We start from the raw sequence: 16,963 nt of genomic DNA, 5'->3' as shown, positions 1-16,963 counted from the left end.
AGAAATCATATTTAGGAACAAGTTACCTGTCAAAATCTGAGTTCAGACGCTCAAAATTTTTAACTACTCTAAGGACCTGGATGTCCTGGCTGATGAAGCAAGGTGGCAACAATCCATGAATATTCAACTGTTGTCTTTCTTCCAGAGTAAAAGCTAAGTCCTGTGGAGAAAGGGAAAACACACTAATTTGAAGAGGGAAAAAAAGGACAAAAAGTATGTCACAAACACACAACAATAAATTCCAATGAGGATGGAATTAAAAATCAGAAGATCTGGCATCACTCTCAGCATGGTCACGCAACTGTAAATAAATCATGTCAGTTCTCCACACCTCAGTTTCCTTATCTACAAAAATTAGAATACTGGACTTTTTAGAGTTCTGTCATTTGTATATTGTTAGGATGAAATTAGAGAATGGATGGGAGGAAACTACTTGAAGCACAAAAGTGAAAGAAGATATAATCATTAATGTCAGTAAATACAAAAATAATATTTATTATAAGAAATTTCAAGATTATGAACGTGAGTATGTCACCTGTGACCTGCTGTGCTTCTTTGCCTCAGCAAATACCTTGTATGATTCTGAGATACGTGTTCCAGCACTCTTCTCCTGAGTTATCACACTATTCTTATGCACTCCAGCTATGCAAAACTTTTCCCCATTGCTTAAACACACCACACCCTTCTATTTTTTGTGGTCAAGAATGTCTTTTTTTCTTCTCTGCCTGTCAACAATTACCTCAAATGTTCCCTCCTTTCTAAAGTTTTATCAAACTGACCTACTACATATATTATAGTCTTATTAATTTAATATGTTATGTTTTCTATTTACATGAACACTGATTGTATAAAATGATAGTAATAACAAATTATGGAGTTTAAAAGCAAGCAACAAAGCAGATATTATGAGTTGGTGCGAAAACCAGAATGGACCTAAGAGATTTGCTAGGGTATAATATGGAAAATAAAAGCAAACAAGCCTCTGTAGTTGTTAATGGGAGAGAATGATATGGAAGATTGGGATAAAGAATCCCTCCAGAGAAGACTCTGCCTGGAGATACAAAAGATCAATAGGCTTCTTTGACTCCTGCATTGCTGTTTCTTTGCTGCCAGCATGCATATGAGCTGACATGATATGATGGCTGCTGTTATGACAGAATGTCTGTGCCCCATCAAAATGCATATGTGGAAATTCTCACTCACAAGGCAATGGCATTAGGAGGTGGGAATTTGGGGGGTGATTAGGTCACAAGGACTCTCTACCCTCCTGAATATGATTAGTTTCCCTACAAAGAAACCCCAGAGAGCTGCTTTGTCTCTTCTGAGGAAACAGAAGATGCTAGCCATCTATAAAGCAGGAAATGGGACCCTCACCAGACAACAAATCTGCAGCACCTTGATCTTAGGTTTCCTAGCCTTCAAAAATGTGAGAAATAAATTTCTTTTGTTTATAAGTTACCCAGTCCATAACATTGTTACAGAAGCCTAAATGGACTGGACTACAACTCTCAGTTTTGCGCATTGATTTTTTTTTTCAATTAGCCATAATCACTCCTCAGACAAACGTCATTGGTTACAATACTAACCCTGTGAAAAGCTAAGTATGCACATTGTGACTATTACTGCTATAGACAACTTGGATAGAGAGGAACACATTCACTGTCATGAGTGGTTCTATAATCATCCTCCTTTGTCCCTGAAAATTACTTGCAAGGATAGAACAGTGACTCCTAACTTCTTATGAAGTTTACTACTTGGGGTCAAGAGCAGACAATTTGGTTCAACCCAGAGGGAGATGACAGACCCTGAGTGGTGAAGTATGAACATGTTTAATACCAGAAAGTCTGTGAAAGAGACCAAAAGATGAACAACCCTCTCTTTCTTCTAATCTCTGACATGATCAGTTCCATTAATTCATGCCCCTAATAGAAAGGCTGTTTAAATAGCCTACTGGATCAGGAAGACATACTAAAGAGACAATTAAATTTGTCCACTGAATGACACCCCACAGTATCTTAGTTGACTACAAAAGCTAGCAGAGACTAATGGCTCCAAAATTTCCAATATAAGATGTGTCCATGTCCAACCTCGAATTTTTATAAAGTCTCCAAATGAATCAACAAAGATGAAATCTAGCTACCAGATGTTTTCCCCCACTTCAGCTATTCTCATAGCCACAAAATTCCCACTGTTATATGCTCACTTAGGAATGCTGTGAGGTTTCAATAAGTAAAGACAGAAGCAGAAGGTCTCTTTCAAGAAGGATAATCCAATATGGCCAACTGTGTCTGACCCAATCACACTCTCCTGGATGCCTAGAAAACAAGAGACTAGCACAGTCTGCCTGCTCTTTACCTAGGAGTTCTAGGCAGCACCAGTAGACACCTGTGGTATTGCCTGGGTTCTTTGCCCATTTATTTCTTTATTTGTGCTTTGTGTCCCCACCCTAAAAAGCAAGCTCCTTAAAAATCAAGAAATTTTGCTTGTATTATTCATTGCTTTTTCCCTAGCAGCTAGAACAGATCTGACATAATTAGAACTCAATAATTTATTGCACATAAAACAAGAAAACTTTAAATAACCAACTCTAGAGTCATAAACATTTTATAAAACTATAAAACTGGTGTTTAGGAAACTGATAGGCATATTCATTCTAAAATTTAACCCAACCAAGAGGAAATATTTTGTGAAAAGATAATCTATAAACTGGAAGGCATATTTCACCTGCCCAAGGTACAACTGGAGACTAATAATTTAAAATGTCATGAAATAATCCATTAAAATGAAACAAAATTATATATAGTAATATATTTGTAAAATATAATACATTTTTCTTTAACTACAAAATACAAAGTGGGGGATTAGGCTAAACTGTCAAAATTCTATAAATATTTAGAAGCAGCAATAAATTTCTTTATGTTATGCTTTGAAATATGCCTGCAGAAAATGATAATCAAAATGTCAATATTTTAGCCAAACTCAGTGGCAAATGCCTATAATGCCAACTACTCTGGAGGCTAATGCAGGGAAATCACAAGTTCTAGGCCAGCCTGAGCAATTCAGCAAGGTACCATATCAAAAGAGCTGGGAATGTAGCTCAAGGTCAATATTCTGAGAATAAGACTTATTTTCAGACATACTAACATAGGATCCTTCATTCATTTAATTATGGCATTTACCTATCATTTATAGTTAGCCAATCTTTTTATATAAAATTTTCCAATGTCTGGTCCAAAACTAATTCCTAAATCTAACAGGTCTCCCATATCTTATGCCACATAACTGATAATGCCATCTGGAAATCTTTGATATTCTTTGATGTTTAGTAACTACAAATTCCCACACTCTCTCAGTCAAAATATTTACCCTGGGACTTAGAAATATGGAGTACTGAACCAGCTTAAAATATTATGATTGGGAGGGGAAATTATCCTATGATCAGATTCATTTTCTTTTATTACCTCTCTATGAGCTAAAAAATTTTCAGTAAGACAACTTAAATCTTAGAATCCCTGAAAATTTTATGATATGAATTGATTTAAACCAGTTTTTATTTTTTCATACCAACAGAGGCATATTTACAGAGATATATTTTGTAAAAATGTGTAAATAAGTCAGTTATATCTAAAACTTGACAGTTAAAATGATTCAAATAATTCTTTTAGCTGGGCACAGTGATACACAACTGTAATTTCAGCTACTTCGGAGGCTGAAGTAGGAGGATCCATTCAAGGTCAGTCCAGGCAACTTAGCAATAACTCTGTCCCCTGCTAGAAAGAAAGAAAGAAAGAAAGAAAGAAAGAAAGAAAGAAAGAAAGAAAGAAAGAAAGAAAGAGAGAAAGAGAGAGAGAAAGAGAGAGAGAAAGAGAGAAAGAAAGAGAGAAAGAAAGAAAAAGAGAGAAAGAAAAAGAGAAAGAAAGAAAGAGAGAAAGAGAAAGAGAGAAAGAAAGAAAGAAAGAAAGAGAAAGAGAGAGAGAGAAAGAGAGAGAGAAAGAAAGAAAGAAAGAAAGAAAGAAAGAGAGAAAGAGAAAGAGAGAGAGAGAAAGAAAGAGAGAGAGAGAGAGAAAGAGAAAGAGAGAAAGAAAGAAAGAAAGAAAGAAAGAAAAAGAGAGAAAGAAAGAGAAAGAAAGAGAGAAAGAGAGAGAAAGAAAGAGAGAAAGAGAGAAAGAGAGAGAGAAAGAGAGAGAGAGAGAGAGAAAGAGAGAAAGAGAGAGAGAAAGAAAGAAAAAGAGAGAAAGAGAAAGAGAGAGAGAAAGAGAGAGAGAGAAAGAGAAAGAGAGAGAGAGAAAGAGAGAGAAAGAGAAAGAGAGAGAAAGAGAGAGAAAGAGAAAGAGAGAAAGAGAGAGAAAGAGAAAGAGAGAAAGAGAGAAAGAGAGAAAGAGAAAGAAAGAAAGAAAGAAAGAGAGAGAGAGAGAGAGAGAGAAAGAAAGAAAGAAAGAAAGAAAGAAAGAAAGAAAGAAAGAAAGAAAAATTTTAAAACTTTTTCAAAAGAATTTTTACCTTAGTATTATCTTGCAGGGCCTATTCAAAACAGGATAATGAATTCAAAGTAGATATGCAAGTTCTGACTTTCATTTGATTTTTACCAAGTATTTCATGTAGTTGAAAGATTAACTTGGGTTTCTAGACCATCTGTAATTCTGACTCTGTTAAAGCACCCTCACTACATTCAATCTTAGTTTTTTGCCCTTTTTTGGTGTTTTATTTTCTTAATCTTGAAAAAAACTTTTGGATCTGGGCTACCCCTGGGGTGTAGTTCAGTGACAGAATGCTTGCAGAGCATGCATAATAATGCCCTGGGTTTGATTCCCAGTATCACCATCAAAAACAAAGCACCTTATGGACTAGATGCCTAGATAGCAGAATAGTATGTTGCTTCACTGCTAAGGGCAGCAAACAGGACAAGTAATCTTCCAGAATCTACTAATTAATCCTACATTATCTTCTTGAGAAAAGAAGAAATGAAAATTAATAAACTCCTGGCATTTATTTTTGAAGTTTGTATGCAAACATAACTAAGTAAAAAAAAAAAAAAAAAACTGTCCAGAGTGTAATGGATGTCCTCTTTATGCTTTGAGTATAAACCTTGCTGCTCAACTCCAAGTGGTTTATTTTAAAACTGACATTTTCTTTTCTTTTTTTCTTCCTCCCCCACTTCTCCCTAACAGGGAAAACAAGACTTAACATTTTTCCCATCCAGAGCTAAGCTATCATGACCTTCACTGTCCAGAAGAATGTCAGTGCCCACAAGAATAAAGAAACTCCAAACCTGGGAATTGACAACAATGGCTTTCTCAAGGATACCCAATGGACATTATCCACTAGTAATATTTGTATCCCAGCCCTTGTATTCCTCTTTTAAAAGCCCTGAGTTCTTCCTGGCAGTGACAACCACACTTTTGGGACAGGAATCCCATTTTTCCTTTGCTAGCAAACCAATAAAACTTTTTCCTTTTTCTAAAAATATTGTCTTCATTATTGGATTGGCAACAGAGACAAGTTTTCTGTATTGATAGTATTTATCAGAGCCAGGTGCAGTAGTGCATGCCTGTAATCCTAGTGGCTTGCAAGGCTGAGGCAGGAGAATAATGAGTTTAAAGCCAGCCTCAGAAAAAGCAAGATGCTAAGCAACTCAGTAAGACTCTGTATCTAAATAAAATACAAAATGGGGCTGGAGATATGGTTCAGTGGTCAAATGCCCCTGAGTTCAATCCCCAGTAACAAAAAAATAAAATAATAAAATAAAATCTTGAGCCAGGCTCAAGCACCTGTAATCCTAGCTAGCCAAGAGGTAGGAGGATCCTGCAAGCCATGGAATCCAAGGCCAGCCTGGGTAATACAGTAAGATCTTGTATCAAAAAAATAAAATTTTGCTTTAAACTACCCATATTTAATTTATTAGAATATTTTAGTATACTGTCTTGCTATATGTCTTTAATAAAGAAAAACACAAGTATAATATCACACATTTATTTTTAAATATTTTGATATCTATATTTCAATATAATTGGTTTCATTTGTAGCAGTGTGTTCTGTATATTTAAAACTACTGCTTTTGGGACTTATGATACAGCTCAGTGGTAGAGTACTTGCCTAGCATGCATCAATTCCTGGGTTCAATCCCTAACACTGCACAAAAAAAATAAAATAAAATAATATTAATAGTAATTATTGCTTTTAGGAGTCTATAGACTTTACCAAATTGCCAAAGGGACCTGACCCAAAACATGTTAAGAGTTTTTGCAAGGAACTATACTTCAGATTTACAAGTAATCTATACCTCCTATATGAGATTACCAGAAACACCACAAGATGGCTTTCTTGCCTGGGAGCCACAGTTTTTCTCCTTTACAGCTATTTCAAAGGGGAATGGGAAGTTCACTGTATTAGTCAGAGTTCTCAGAGAAACAAAAATAATATGTATTTAAAGAGATTTATTATAAGAGAAATATTATACTTGGCTTACATGATTATGGAAGCTGAGAAGTCCTGAGATACGAGTTGGCAAGCTAGAGATACAGAGGAGCCAATGGTATAGTTCCAGTCTGAAAGCCAGCAAGTTCATGACCCAAGAAGAGTTGATATTTCAGTTCAAGTTCAAGACAGGAAAAATCCATGTCCCAGCTCAAAGACAGGCAGGAGGAGATCCCTCTTACTCAGCCCTTGTATTTTATTCAGGCTTACCTGAAGTGATTGTACAAGGCCTACCCACATTAGGTAGAACAACCTACTTTACTCAATTGAAATGTTCATCTCATTCAGGAACAGCTTCATAAACACTCCCAGAATATTATTTAATTAAATGGCTCACTCAAGCTGACATACAAATTGTCACACTCACCAAATATTTTTCAACAAATATCTGTTGAATTAATACTTATAGACACTACTCCAAGGAAATAGTGGCATATCAGTTACGGTCCACAGTCTCATCAAATTTACAATCTAGAGAATAGAACACGATCTTTTACAAATAACTATAAAAACAACTGTTATAAGTATAGGAAAAAGGGAAAAATTTAAGAGTTAACTTAATTTAGGAGTCAAAAGGAAAGAGTTACTGAGCTATGATGTTAAAATGAGAGCTGAAGGACCACTAAGAGAGTAGCTGTTCACCAGGTAAAAGGCTGGGGGACAGAAAGGAAGGAAACATCAGGGACATAAATCTTGATGCAGAAAAGCTTGGCTTCTTGAAGAAAGCATAGGGAAAGAAACTGCATCAACTGTGGGATGAATGACCCAGCTAGCGAGGGCTCAAGTTGGAGACATACTTTTCACACTTTTGCATCTTTTATTTTTATACAATGAATGTATAAGACTATTTATTAAATATTTACAACCTTTAGTTATTATAATCATGCTCCCAAACAAAAGCTTTTGAAATGGAAAGAAAATAGTGGTCAATAAATAAAAGCTGTAATGACCAAATGGAAGTTTTAGAACTGGAAAATATAATAAATAAAATAGTCATTGGGTGGGCTCAAGAACAGAATTGAGAAGAATGAAAGTGGGAAGAGCCTCTTCAACAAATGCTGCTGGGAAAACTGGAAATCCATATACAACAGAATGAAATTAAATCCCTTTCTCTTACCCTGCACAAAATTCAATGTGGATCAAAGACCTAGGCATTAGACCAGAGACCCTGCACCTACTAGGAGAAAATGTAGGCACAACTTTCCATCATGTCAGCTTAGGAAACGACTTCCTCAACAAGACTCCTAAAGCAGAAGTAGTAAAATCAAGAATCAACAAATGGGATAGTATCAAACTAAAAGGCTTCTTCACAGCAAAGGAAACAATCAAGAACATGAAGAGAGAGCCTGCAAAATGGGAGAAAATCTTTGCCACCTGCACCTCACATAGAGCATTTATCTCCAGGATACACAAAGAACTCAAAAAACTTAACACCAAAAAAAACAAATAACCCAATCAATAAATGGGCAAAGGACCTGAACAGGCACTTCACAGAAGAAATATGAATGGTTAACAAATATATGAAAAAATGTTCAACATGTATAGTAATTAGAGAAATGCAAATTAAAAACCACACTGAGATTCCATCTCACTCCAGTCAGAATGGTAATTATCAAGAATACAAATAACAATAAATGTTGGTGAGGATGTAGGGGAAAAGGTATATTCATACATTGCTGGTGGACTGCAAATTGGTGCAAACACTATGGAAGGCATGGAAATTTCTCAGAAAAGTTGGAATGGAACCACCATTTAACCTAGTTATCCTATTCCTCAGTTTATTCCCAAAGGACTTAAAATCAATATATTACAGTGAAGCAGCCACACCAATGTTTATAGCAGCTCAATTCACAATAGATAAGCTATAGAACCAACCCAGGTACCCTTCAACAGATGAACACATAAAGAAAATATAGTTTATATACACAATGGAATATTCCTCAGCCATAAAGAATGAAATTATAGCATTTGCCAGTAAATGGATGGAACTGGAGACTGTCATACTAAGTGAAAACACACCATGGAGGGGGTCAGGGAAGAATAGAAGTTCATTAAATTAGACAAAGGGGAAAGAAGGGAAGGGGGATGGGAATAGGAAAGACAGTAGAATGAATTGGATATAACTTTCCTATGTTTATATATGAATACAAGACCAGTATAACTCTACATCATGTTCGACCACAAGAATGGGATCCTAATTAGAATAAATTATACTCCATGTATGTATATCAAAATAAATTCTACTGTCATATGTATTTAAAAAGAGTTTAAAAAATTTAAGAAGCTTTGCTTTAACTACCTAAGTATATTAGTTTGTTAAGGTTGTCATAAAAAAAGTGGGATGGCTTGAACAAAATAAATTTATTTCCTATATTTCTGGAGGTTGCAAGTCCAAGATCACGTATTGGCAAGGTTGGTTTTATTCTGAGGCTTTTTTTCCTGATCCATAGACAGCTTCTGACCTATAAACTATCATCTTCTCCCATAGTATTCACATGGTCTTTCCTCTGTATACATGTCCTTATCTCTTCTTTTAAGGACACTAGTCACATTAAATTAAAGCCTACCCTCATTTTAACTTAAATTTAACTATTTAAAAACCTTAAAAGATTCAATCTTATAGTACTGGGAGATATTACTTCAACACATGAGTTTGGGAGTGATATAATTCAGAACAAATCAATATCTTTATACATATAGACACATGTATACCACATAACAATCAACAAAGTGTGAAAATATCTTAGGAGCCCCTGACTGGACAATTTAAGTAAATGTATTTTAGTATAGTGTAAGCTTTAGAGGCCTAGCCCTAATATTGTACTAGAGTCTTAGGACTCCTTCAGCCTCCACATGCCCATAATGCGCTGGCATGAACATATGAGTATGTTAGCTGATATGTTTACTAAAGCATTACTTGATTATTAAACAAAAAAATAATAATCCTAGTGACTTCAGGTATGGGGTTTATATATTAAGTATATAAGTTCTACTAGTTATATCCTATGTTTTCTTCATTATTTTATTATTCAATCTTCATTATTTTATTCCCAAATTACCAGATTAAACTATAGAAGCTTAAAGGTATATTATTTTCTCTATTTAAATTCAATGGCCTCAAGTTTCTGAAAACAATTTAGTTGATGGCTAACTTAGACATACTGCATCTCCAGGACCTCGGGAAAAATATTAATGTTTTACATTCTATAGGTTAATTTAAAATAAATATCCTTGATTTTAAAGTATACTATATTTATGTATTTTAAGCTAAAATGTAAGAAATTTTCACCTGCTACCATTCTTTTTATTTAACAAATATTAACTTTAAACCCATTATGTACTAACAAATCAACTAAGATTAGTATACCAAACACTTCACAACTGCTAATTAGAAGAATTTGGACTTGAGTTCCTTTATTCTAGGCACAAAGTTTTGGAATGGTCACTCTATGAAATCCCATTTCCCACACTTGACAAAAAAGAAAGTAGAAAGTCAAAGCACAAAAATGAAAAATCTCAAACCTATACCTCTCTTCGATATTTCTTGTATTCTATATCACCAGCCTCAGGAGTTCTCAAATCAAATTCATCTTTCTACTTATTATAGCATATATTACTTTGTTTTTGTGATATCCTGCACTACCTCTGTTGTTTCAATTGCAGCAAGGTAGTGAATAGCTATGGAGACATATGGCTGTCCATTTCCACTATAATGGTTTTCACGTAAATGGAATTTCCTGTTAAATAATAAATCAGTTTCTCATATTGCTGAGGCAACTCCAGAGAAAGGTAGCAGGTGAAAATTTCTAAATTATGGTATGGTTTACACTAAACAAAAAGAGAACTTTTCCTTAATAATCATCAGATACATTCTCTCTTCCCCACAACACACCCAACTAGGTCTTGATATGCCAAGAAGTAAATGGCTACCCAAGCACTTCTGAGAAGCTCATTTTTTATATGTTAATGCTGACCAAAATTAACATTGATAAAACACTATCATTGGGGACCCAGACCCGGGTCCATCCCACCACTGGCAGACACCTACAGAGCTCAGGCTCCAGCACAGGACCACCTCTTCCGACCAGAAGACCACCATGGGAGCTCAGGCCCGGCCCAGATCCACCCACACCAACATACACAGGACTCAGGCCCAGGGTAGGTTTGAGTTCACCAGTCCCTCCCATATCCTGGCACCCGGGAGCCCAAGCCTAACCCACTTCCATCTTGGAACACTGCAGACATTGCCATAGCCTTCCCCACAAAGTAGCCCCATACGTTTCTGATAATAGGCAGGGCCTAGAAGCAGCTGCATCTCAGAGCAGGCATCCCAAAGACAGTGTAAGGCTCACCCTTTCAGGCCCACCTCTGTAAGATATTCCGTCCATATTGGGACACCTCCACTATTATCTCAAGTTAGCTCGGCTATTGCTGCCACCACCATTAGTTGCAGTAGCATACATTGAGGGACACCAGCAGGGTCCGGAAGCCCAACATCAAGGTGAGGTACAGACAATCTGCACAGGTACTACAAGAATATAGGGTAGAAACTGTAATATCTCAGATCCACACTGCAAGAAAGGAAAATACATAGACAACATGAAAAAACAAGGGAGGAAAGTGTCCCAAACAAACCAGGATATTACAATAACAGAACCCATGGACAGCAAAGTTGATAAAATGTCAGAGAAGGAGTTCAGAAGGTTCATAATTAAGATCTGTGAATTAAAGAATGAGCAAATACAGGCAAAAATTGATCACTCCAACAAATAGATAAGAGAACAAATACAGGTAGCCAAAAATAACTTCAAGAAAGAGACAGAGACTCTTAAAAAAAAAAAAAAGTCAGAAATCACTGAGATGAAGAAAACAATAAACCAAATAAAAAACACAATAGAAAGTGTAACCAACAGACTAGATCACTTGGAAGAAAGAACGTCAGATAATGAAGACAAAGTATACAATCTGGAAAATAAAGTTGACCACACAGTGAATATAGTAAGAAACCATGAACAGGACATCCAAGAATTATGGGACAGCATCAAAAGACCAAATATAAGAGTTATTAGGATATAGGAAGGCACAGAGTTTCAAACCAAAGGAATGCACAATCTCTTCAATGAGATAATATCAGAAAATTTCCCAAGCATGAAGAATGAACTGGAAAACCAAATACAAGAGACTTACAGGATACCAAATGTACAAAATTACAACAGATCTACACCAAGACACTTTATAATGAAAATGCCTAGCATACAGAATAAGGATAGAATCTTAAAAGCCACAAGAGAGAGGAATAAGATCACATATAGGGATAGACCAATTCGAATCTCAGCAAGTTTTTCAACCCAGACACTCAAAGCCAGGAGATCATGGAACAACATATACCGAGCTCTGAAAAAACATGGATGCCAACCAAGAATCTGATAACAGCAAAATTAAGCTTTAGATTTGATGATGAAATAAAAACCTTCCATGATAAACAAAAGAATTTACAACTCGAAAACCTGCACTACAGAACATCCTCGGTAAAATATTCCATGAAGAGGAAATGAAAAACAAAGATGAAAATCAGCAGAGGGAGGTATTACACTAAAAGGAAAAACTACTCAGAGGAGAAACCAAGTCAAGTTCCAAAAATAAACAAAAATGGCTGTGAATACAAATCATGTCTCCATAATAACCCTGAATGTTAATGGCCTAAACTCACCAATCAAAAGACACAAACTAGCAGATTGGATTAAAAAATTATATTAACAAGGATATTTATCTTAGGATAATATGCAAACTTAAAAAGCCACCTGCTTTAAAAGCTAAGTAGTGTTTAAAGACAAAAAGAAATAAAAGCATGGCTCATTCATTTCTTAAGTATTTATTTAATGTCCACTGAACATAATATTCTACTAAATATTATAATCCCTGCTCTGTGACAATCAAAATAAATGAACTAGAAAAAAATAAGAATTCAGTAAATACAAAATTATTTAGTACAAAAGTGTTACATGACAATAGGACTAAAATAATTAGGAAAGGTTTCTTAAAAGAAATCATTATCAATTAACTAATGACTTTTTAATTATAGGAATTACACATAAAAAGGAAAGAATTGAGAGAATCAGCAAATATATTTTAAATAGAAGGCTATGTTGGGAAATTAATGAGATTAATTTGGAGAAGACAGTAAAACAAATTGATAGACTGACTTTACATTCAACATAATAGGACATAATAACATATTAGGAATACTTGGATAACAGAAGGAAAATGTGAAAAAAATGCTAACTAATGTTCATAATTCTTCCATACCTATATGGGCAGACCATGATAATGGAAATAAAACCAGAAAAATCACTGTTACCAATGTACAGTGATGAAGATCTGTGTTGATTTGGTTGAAGAAGCCTTTCCATATCTAAGTACCAGGCTGGACTGTTAGAGGAAAGTTACAATGCTCAGGGATAGTGTCTCTTTGAAAAAAGTCAGCACCAAAAAAAAGGGGAAAAAAAATAGTTTCTGGACTACAAACAAACTTGAAGGCGTCTTGAGTGTATGGAAAAATCAAGAAGGTGCCATTTCTCTGGTTTCAATGGTACATGTAAGGAAATACCATTACTTCCATAAGGCACCACATCAATGTCTTGGGACTGAATGAAAGGTATAAATCTTGTTATATTAATTGCCCCAAAGCTGGTGAACTAGATTTTGAGTCCAACTTGACATAACACAGATAGCAAAACTTCCACTATAAATTTTAAAAATGTGTCCTTTTTTTAGATTATTAATATATTTCTTTGAAATGATAAGAGCCAACTGTCTGCCAGATACTGATGAAAGCATTTTACTTGTAATCCTCAAAACAATGTTTATTTCTGACATTTATATGACTGTTATAAACCATATAATCTTTTGGAAAACTTGATTTACTGATTTTATTGTTTTTGTACACTACGACTTCCTCTCTTCATATTTTTATTTTTTCCCATTTTTTTATTCATGCATTATTGTTGTACATAATGGTGGGATATGTCGTTACATATTCATATATGCACACAATATAACAATATAATTTAGCAATGTCATTCCCCAGTATTTCCCCTTTCTCTCCCCCAAAATGTGTTCTTAATATATTAATGCTGCACCTTTTTACCTTTTGTGGGAGTTCTTTGTGATAATACAATTCTGAAGTAAGTACTATTACAGGAAAACAGGAGTCAAATGGTTTTAATATCATAAATTCCTAACAAAAACATAGTAAAGGCATAATTACTCTTGCTTGGGATTGCTTATTTCACCTAGTCTTAACAGACACTCTCATCCAGGACTTCAAGAAAATAAAACAGGTTATGTTACTTAATGTGGTCTTGTTAAGTGTCAACCCATAATTTGGTCATAAATTTCAACAGGCAGGTAGGTAACACATGAAAGGCATAAATTGTTTTGTCACATCAAATTTTACCTTTGTTCTACTGAAAATAGGCCCCAACCTGCAGAATAATAAAAAAAGGAAAAAGAATCAAACTGGAAAGTTTGTTTTGAAGAAAAAAATAAACAGAAATCATTTTAAATGTCATACTATATGAACATAAATACTAAACAATCATAGATTTGAAAAAATTGCCTGACACCACAAAAATTTAAAAAAACTCACTATAATTTATTAAATAAATCACAAGTCTTTAAGACATAGTAGTGATCAACAAATTGCCAGCAACATGACTGGGGGTTAAAGCTGAGGTCCAATTCTTAAGGAAGAAGGGTATTCTACAAAGAGACAACCAAAATAATTACACAGACCTCCGGTGCTGACCCATGGTATTTTCAATGTACCGAATAAATAGGAAATGTCAGAACTACACACATACAAATACAAAAGGAAAAATCCAGACAAACCTGGCTATCAAATAACAATGTGACTGCTGAGTATGGAAATGATCAATTCTGAGTTACTTTCATTTAAGAGTTATCTTAGGTGTTTATACTACATTACCAGTGAAGAAAAAGGAAATGTTAACAGGATTTGAAGCCTCTGAATAGAGCATGACAAAGTCTTATTTAAAAATAAATAAATAAATAAACTCCCAAAAGGCTTGATTTGGAAAATAAAATAAAATAAAATAAAGAAGAAGAAGAAATTTTAAAAGAAAGAAAATTTTTAAAAAGGAATGGCTTCAACCAAGCCCCCTGCTAGGAAGGGCTTTTCTATCAAGCCATGCCCTGCCAAGGTTCCAAAGCAGAAGCCACCCATCAGGCATTCCCAGACTCAGAACCATGTCACTCCAGAAACGGAGAGGCCTTGGAATCTAGATGCTTAATGTGATCCAAGGCACTCAGATCTCATTTCGATCCAGGCCAGACCAGCCTGGATCCGCAGTAGCCTCCAAGGATTGCCACACTGAGTGGAACCCGTAGAGGTGGGGGGCACACCGTGGCTGACCTGGCAGTCCGCCTGCCACCTTCTTGGTAACACCCAACTCGCACCTCCATAGGTTGGGATAGGGCTTAAGAAGAACAGCCAGAAAGTTGCAAGTTACACGTTTTCCCCGGTTCCCAGGACGGGATGCGGAGGACCGCCCAGCCACCACACCCTGCGGCTCGACCTGGCGGGGCGTTCCCGTCCGCGGAGCCGGCACCCAGGCCCACCGCCCCGCGGTCCACCGGCGTCTTCCCGAGGAGCCTTCGGAGGGCGAGGCCCTGCTGCGGGACCACCCAAGGACCGGGCGCTGCAGGCTTACCTTGTTGAGGTGGGGGTTTCGCGTCAGCAGGTAGCCGCGCTGGTGGGTGTGGCGGCGGCGGGGGGCCGTGGGCTCCATGGCTGGCGCGAGGCTGGGCAGTGGGGTCTGGCCGGAGCGCGGTGCAGGCGGCGAGTGCTGCTGAGGCGCCGGCGCGGAATGCGGCGGCTACGGTGGCGGCCGCGCGGGGAAAGGCCTCGCGGCCGGGGGCGGGCGTGGGTGGCGAGAGGGGGTGGACGCGGCGGGAGGAGCCCGCGCGAAGCCGTGTGCCCGGCCGGGCGGCCTGCGAGAAGCGCTGAGTCATGGCAGGAGATCAGCCCAGCGGACGTGCGAGGAGGAGGAGGAGAAGAAGGAGGAAGAGCTGGGCGCTGGCGGTGCCGCAGGGACTTGGGGGCAGGTAGCCACGGGCCGGGCAAACCCCAAGGACTCTCACCAGGGGCTCCCAGCCACCCTGTGGCCCGCGTCTGTGGGACGTCCCCAGTCCTGATCCCCTCCCCCCCTCTCCAGGGCTCCCCTGCGACCCCGGTGGGGCAGCCCGCCAAACCCCATCCACATTGGAAGATGGGAGGGGCACAGGACTACTAACCAAGACCTGACCTGAGAGTCTGCCTTTGTGTTCCTCTCTAGTCTTTGGGAAGCTCGCTCTGCAGAACCATCCTGGATACCAGCCATGCCCAGGGGCCTGAGGCAGGAGGGAATCAACCTTGACCTAAAAAGCCTAACCTGCGTGGAACTGGGAGAAAGGGAGAACAGGAGAGCATGAGCCGACACCGTGTCAGTTTCTGTAAAGTATCCAATGGGAATTTTATTTGCTTTTAAAAGACAGGAAAAGTGTTAGGGTGCAAAGGTCCAATGAATAGTCATTTGTCTTGTGCATAATTTCCCTGCAAGTTCTAGAAGCCAGGATGTTCAAGAACCACTGCTCTCTGAATAACCATAGGGAACTGGATCTTTCAGTGCTTCAGTGTCTTTGATAAAACAAGGACATCAGGATATATGATCTTCCAGCGCTAAAATCTTGTTACTGTATTATTGATATTTATACTTGAAGGTTCAAAGACTGGAAGAGTAGTCAGGTCCAAGTCAGCATAAAAGGAGAGTTTGTCTGACCATCACCAACAACAACACTGTATAATAACAGCAAACACTAAAGCTTTCTGATGCCCTGATTTTCTTTTCAGTGGATAGGATGATTAGCTTCTGCACCTTTCATCTCTACCTACTGATATTACAAAAGATAGTTTCGGGGATTATTTGTTGGTTTTGTATTTCCATAAACTAGACACACTTCCAATCCCAGTGTCCTTTTTTGTTCTCAATTATGTTTCTTTACCTTATAAGAAAAATTTGTACAATAATTGGATTTTGGCTATACTAACATTAAAAAGCTTTCTTGGCTTAGTTTTTGAACCTTCTAGAATCACTTGTTTTCATAGAGAACATTTTATGGGCATCACAAAGTTCTTTAAAAACATTCCCTCCATTTAAATGACACCTTTTATTGTGAATTCTATAATCCATAAATAATTAACCCTGTATCATCTGACAAGAAGGTATGCTTTACAAACTCACTCTCATAATTAACTGAGGCACACTGCAATTAAAAGTGCTTTGTGTGAGACGAAAACAGATTAACAGTAGGCCTGGAAGCCAGACTCAAGATGTTTAAGGAGAAACAAAAATGTTAGTACAACAGAACCTTATTATAATGAAGTTCTTATTAAATAAATTTAGATATATCACCTGTCTTCTGTTTCTGG

At 37.1% G+C, this 16,963-nt stretch overlaps 1 protein-coding gene across 1 annotated transcript in view; it reads right to left on the bottom strand.

Moving 5' to 3' along the window:
- The window catches only part of Me1 (malic enzyme 1), a 149,766-nt gene extending 134,291 nt beyond the window's left edge, over positions 1-15,475 (bottom strand). Inside the window, exons 1-2 of the mRNA XM_026410476.2 lie at positions 15,207-15,475; positions 27-160 (exon numbers count right to left, since the gene is read on the bottom strand). Of these exons, the coding sequence (XP_026266261.1) occupies positions 27-160; positions 15,207-15,284 (212 nt within the window). The 5' untranslated portion in view covers positions 15,285-15,475. The remainder of the gene's footprint in view (positions 1-26; positions 161-15,206) is intronic.
- Positions 15,476-16,963: the final 1,488 nt, after the last annotated feature.

Source organism: Urocitellus parryii, chromosome 8 (genome assembly GCF_045843805.1).
Source record: "Urocitellus parryii isolate mUroPar1 chromosome 8, mUroPar1.hap1, whole genome shotgun sequence".
In the NCBI taxonomy this organism is placed as follows: Eukaryota; Metazoa; Chordata; class Mammalia; order Rodentia; family Sciuridae; genus Urocitellus; species Urocitellus parryii.
Note: the sequence above shows the minus strand (reverse complement) of the source record. Positions and strands in the feature narration are given on the sequence as shown.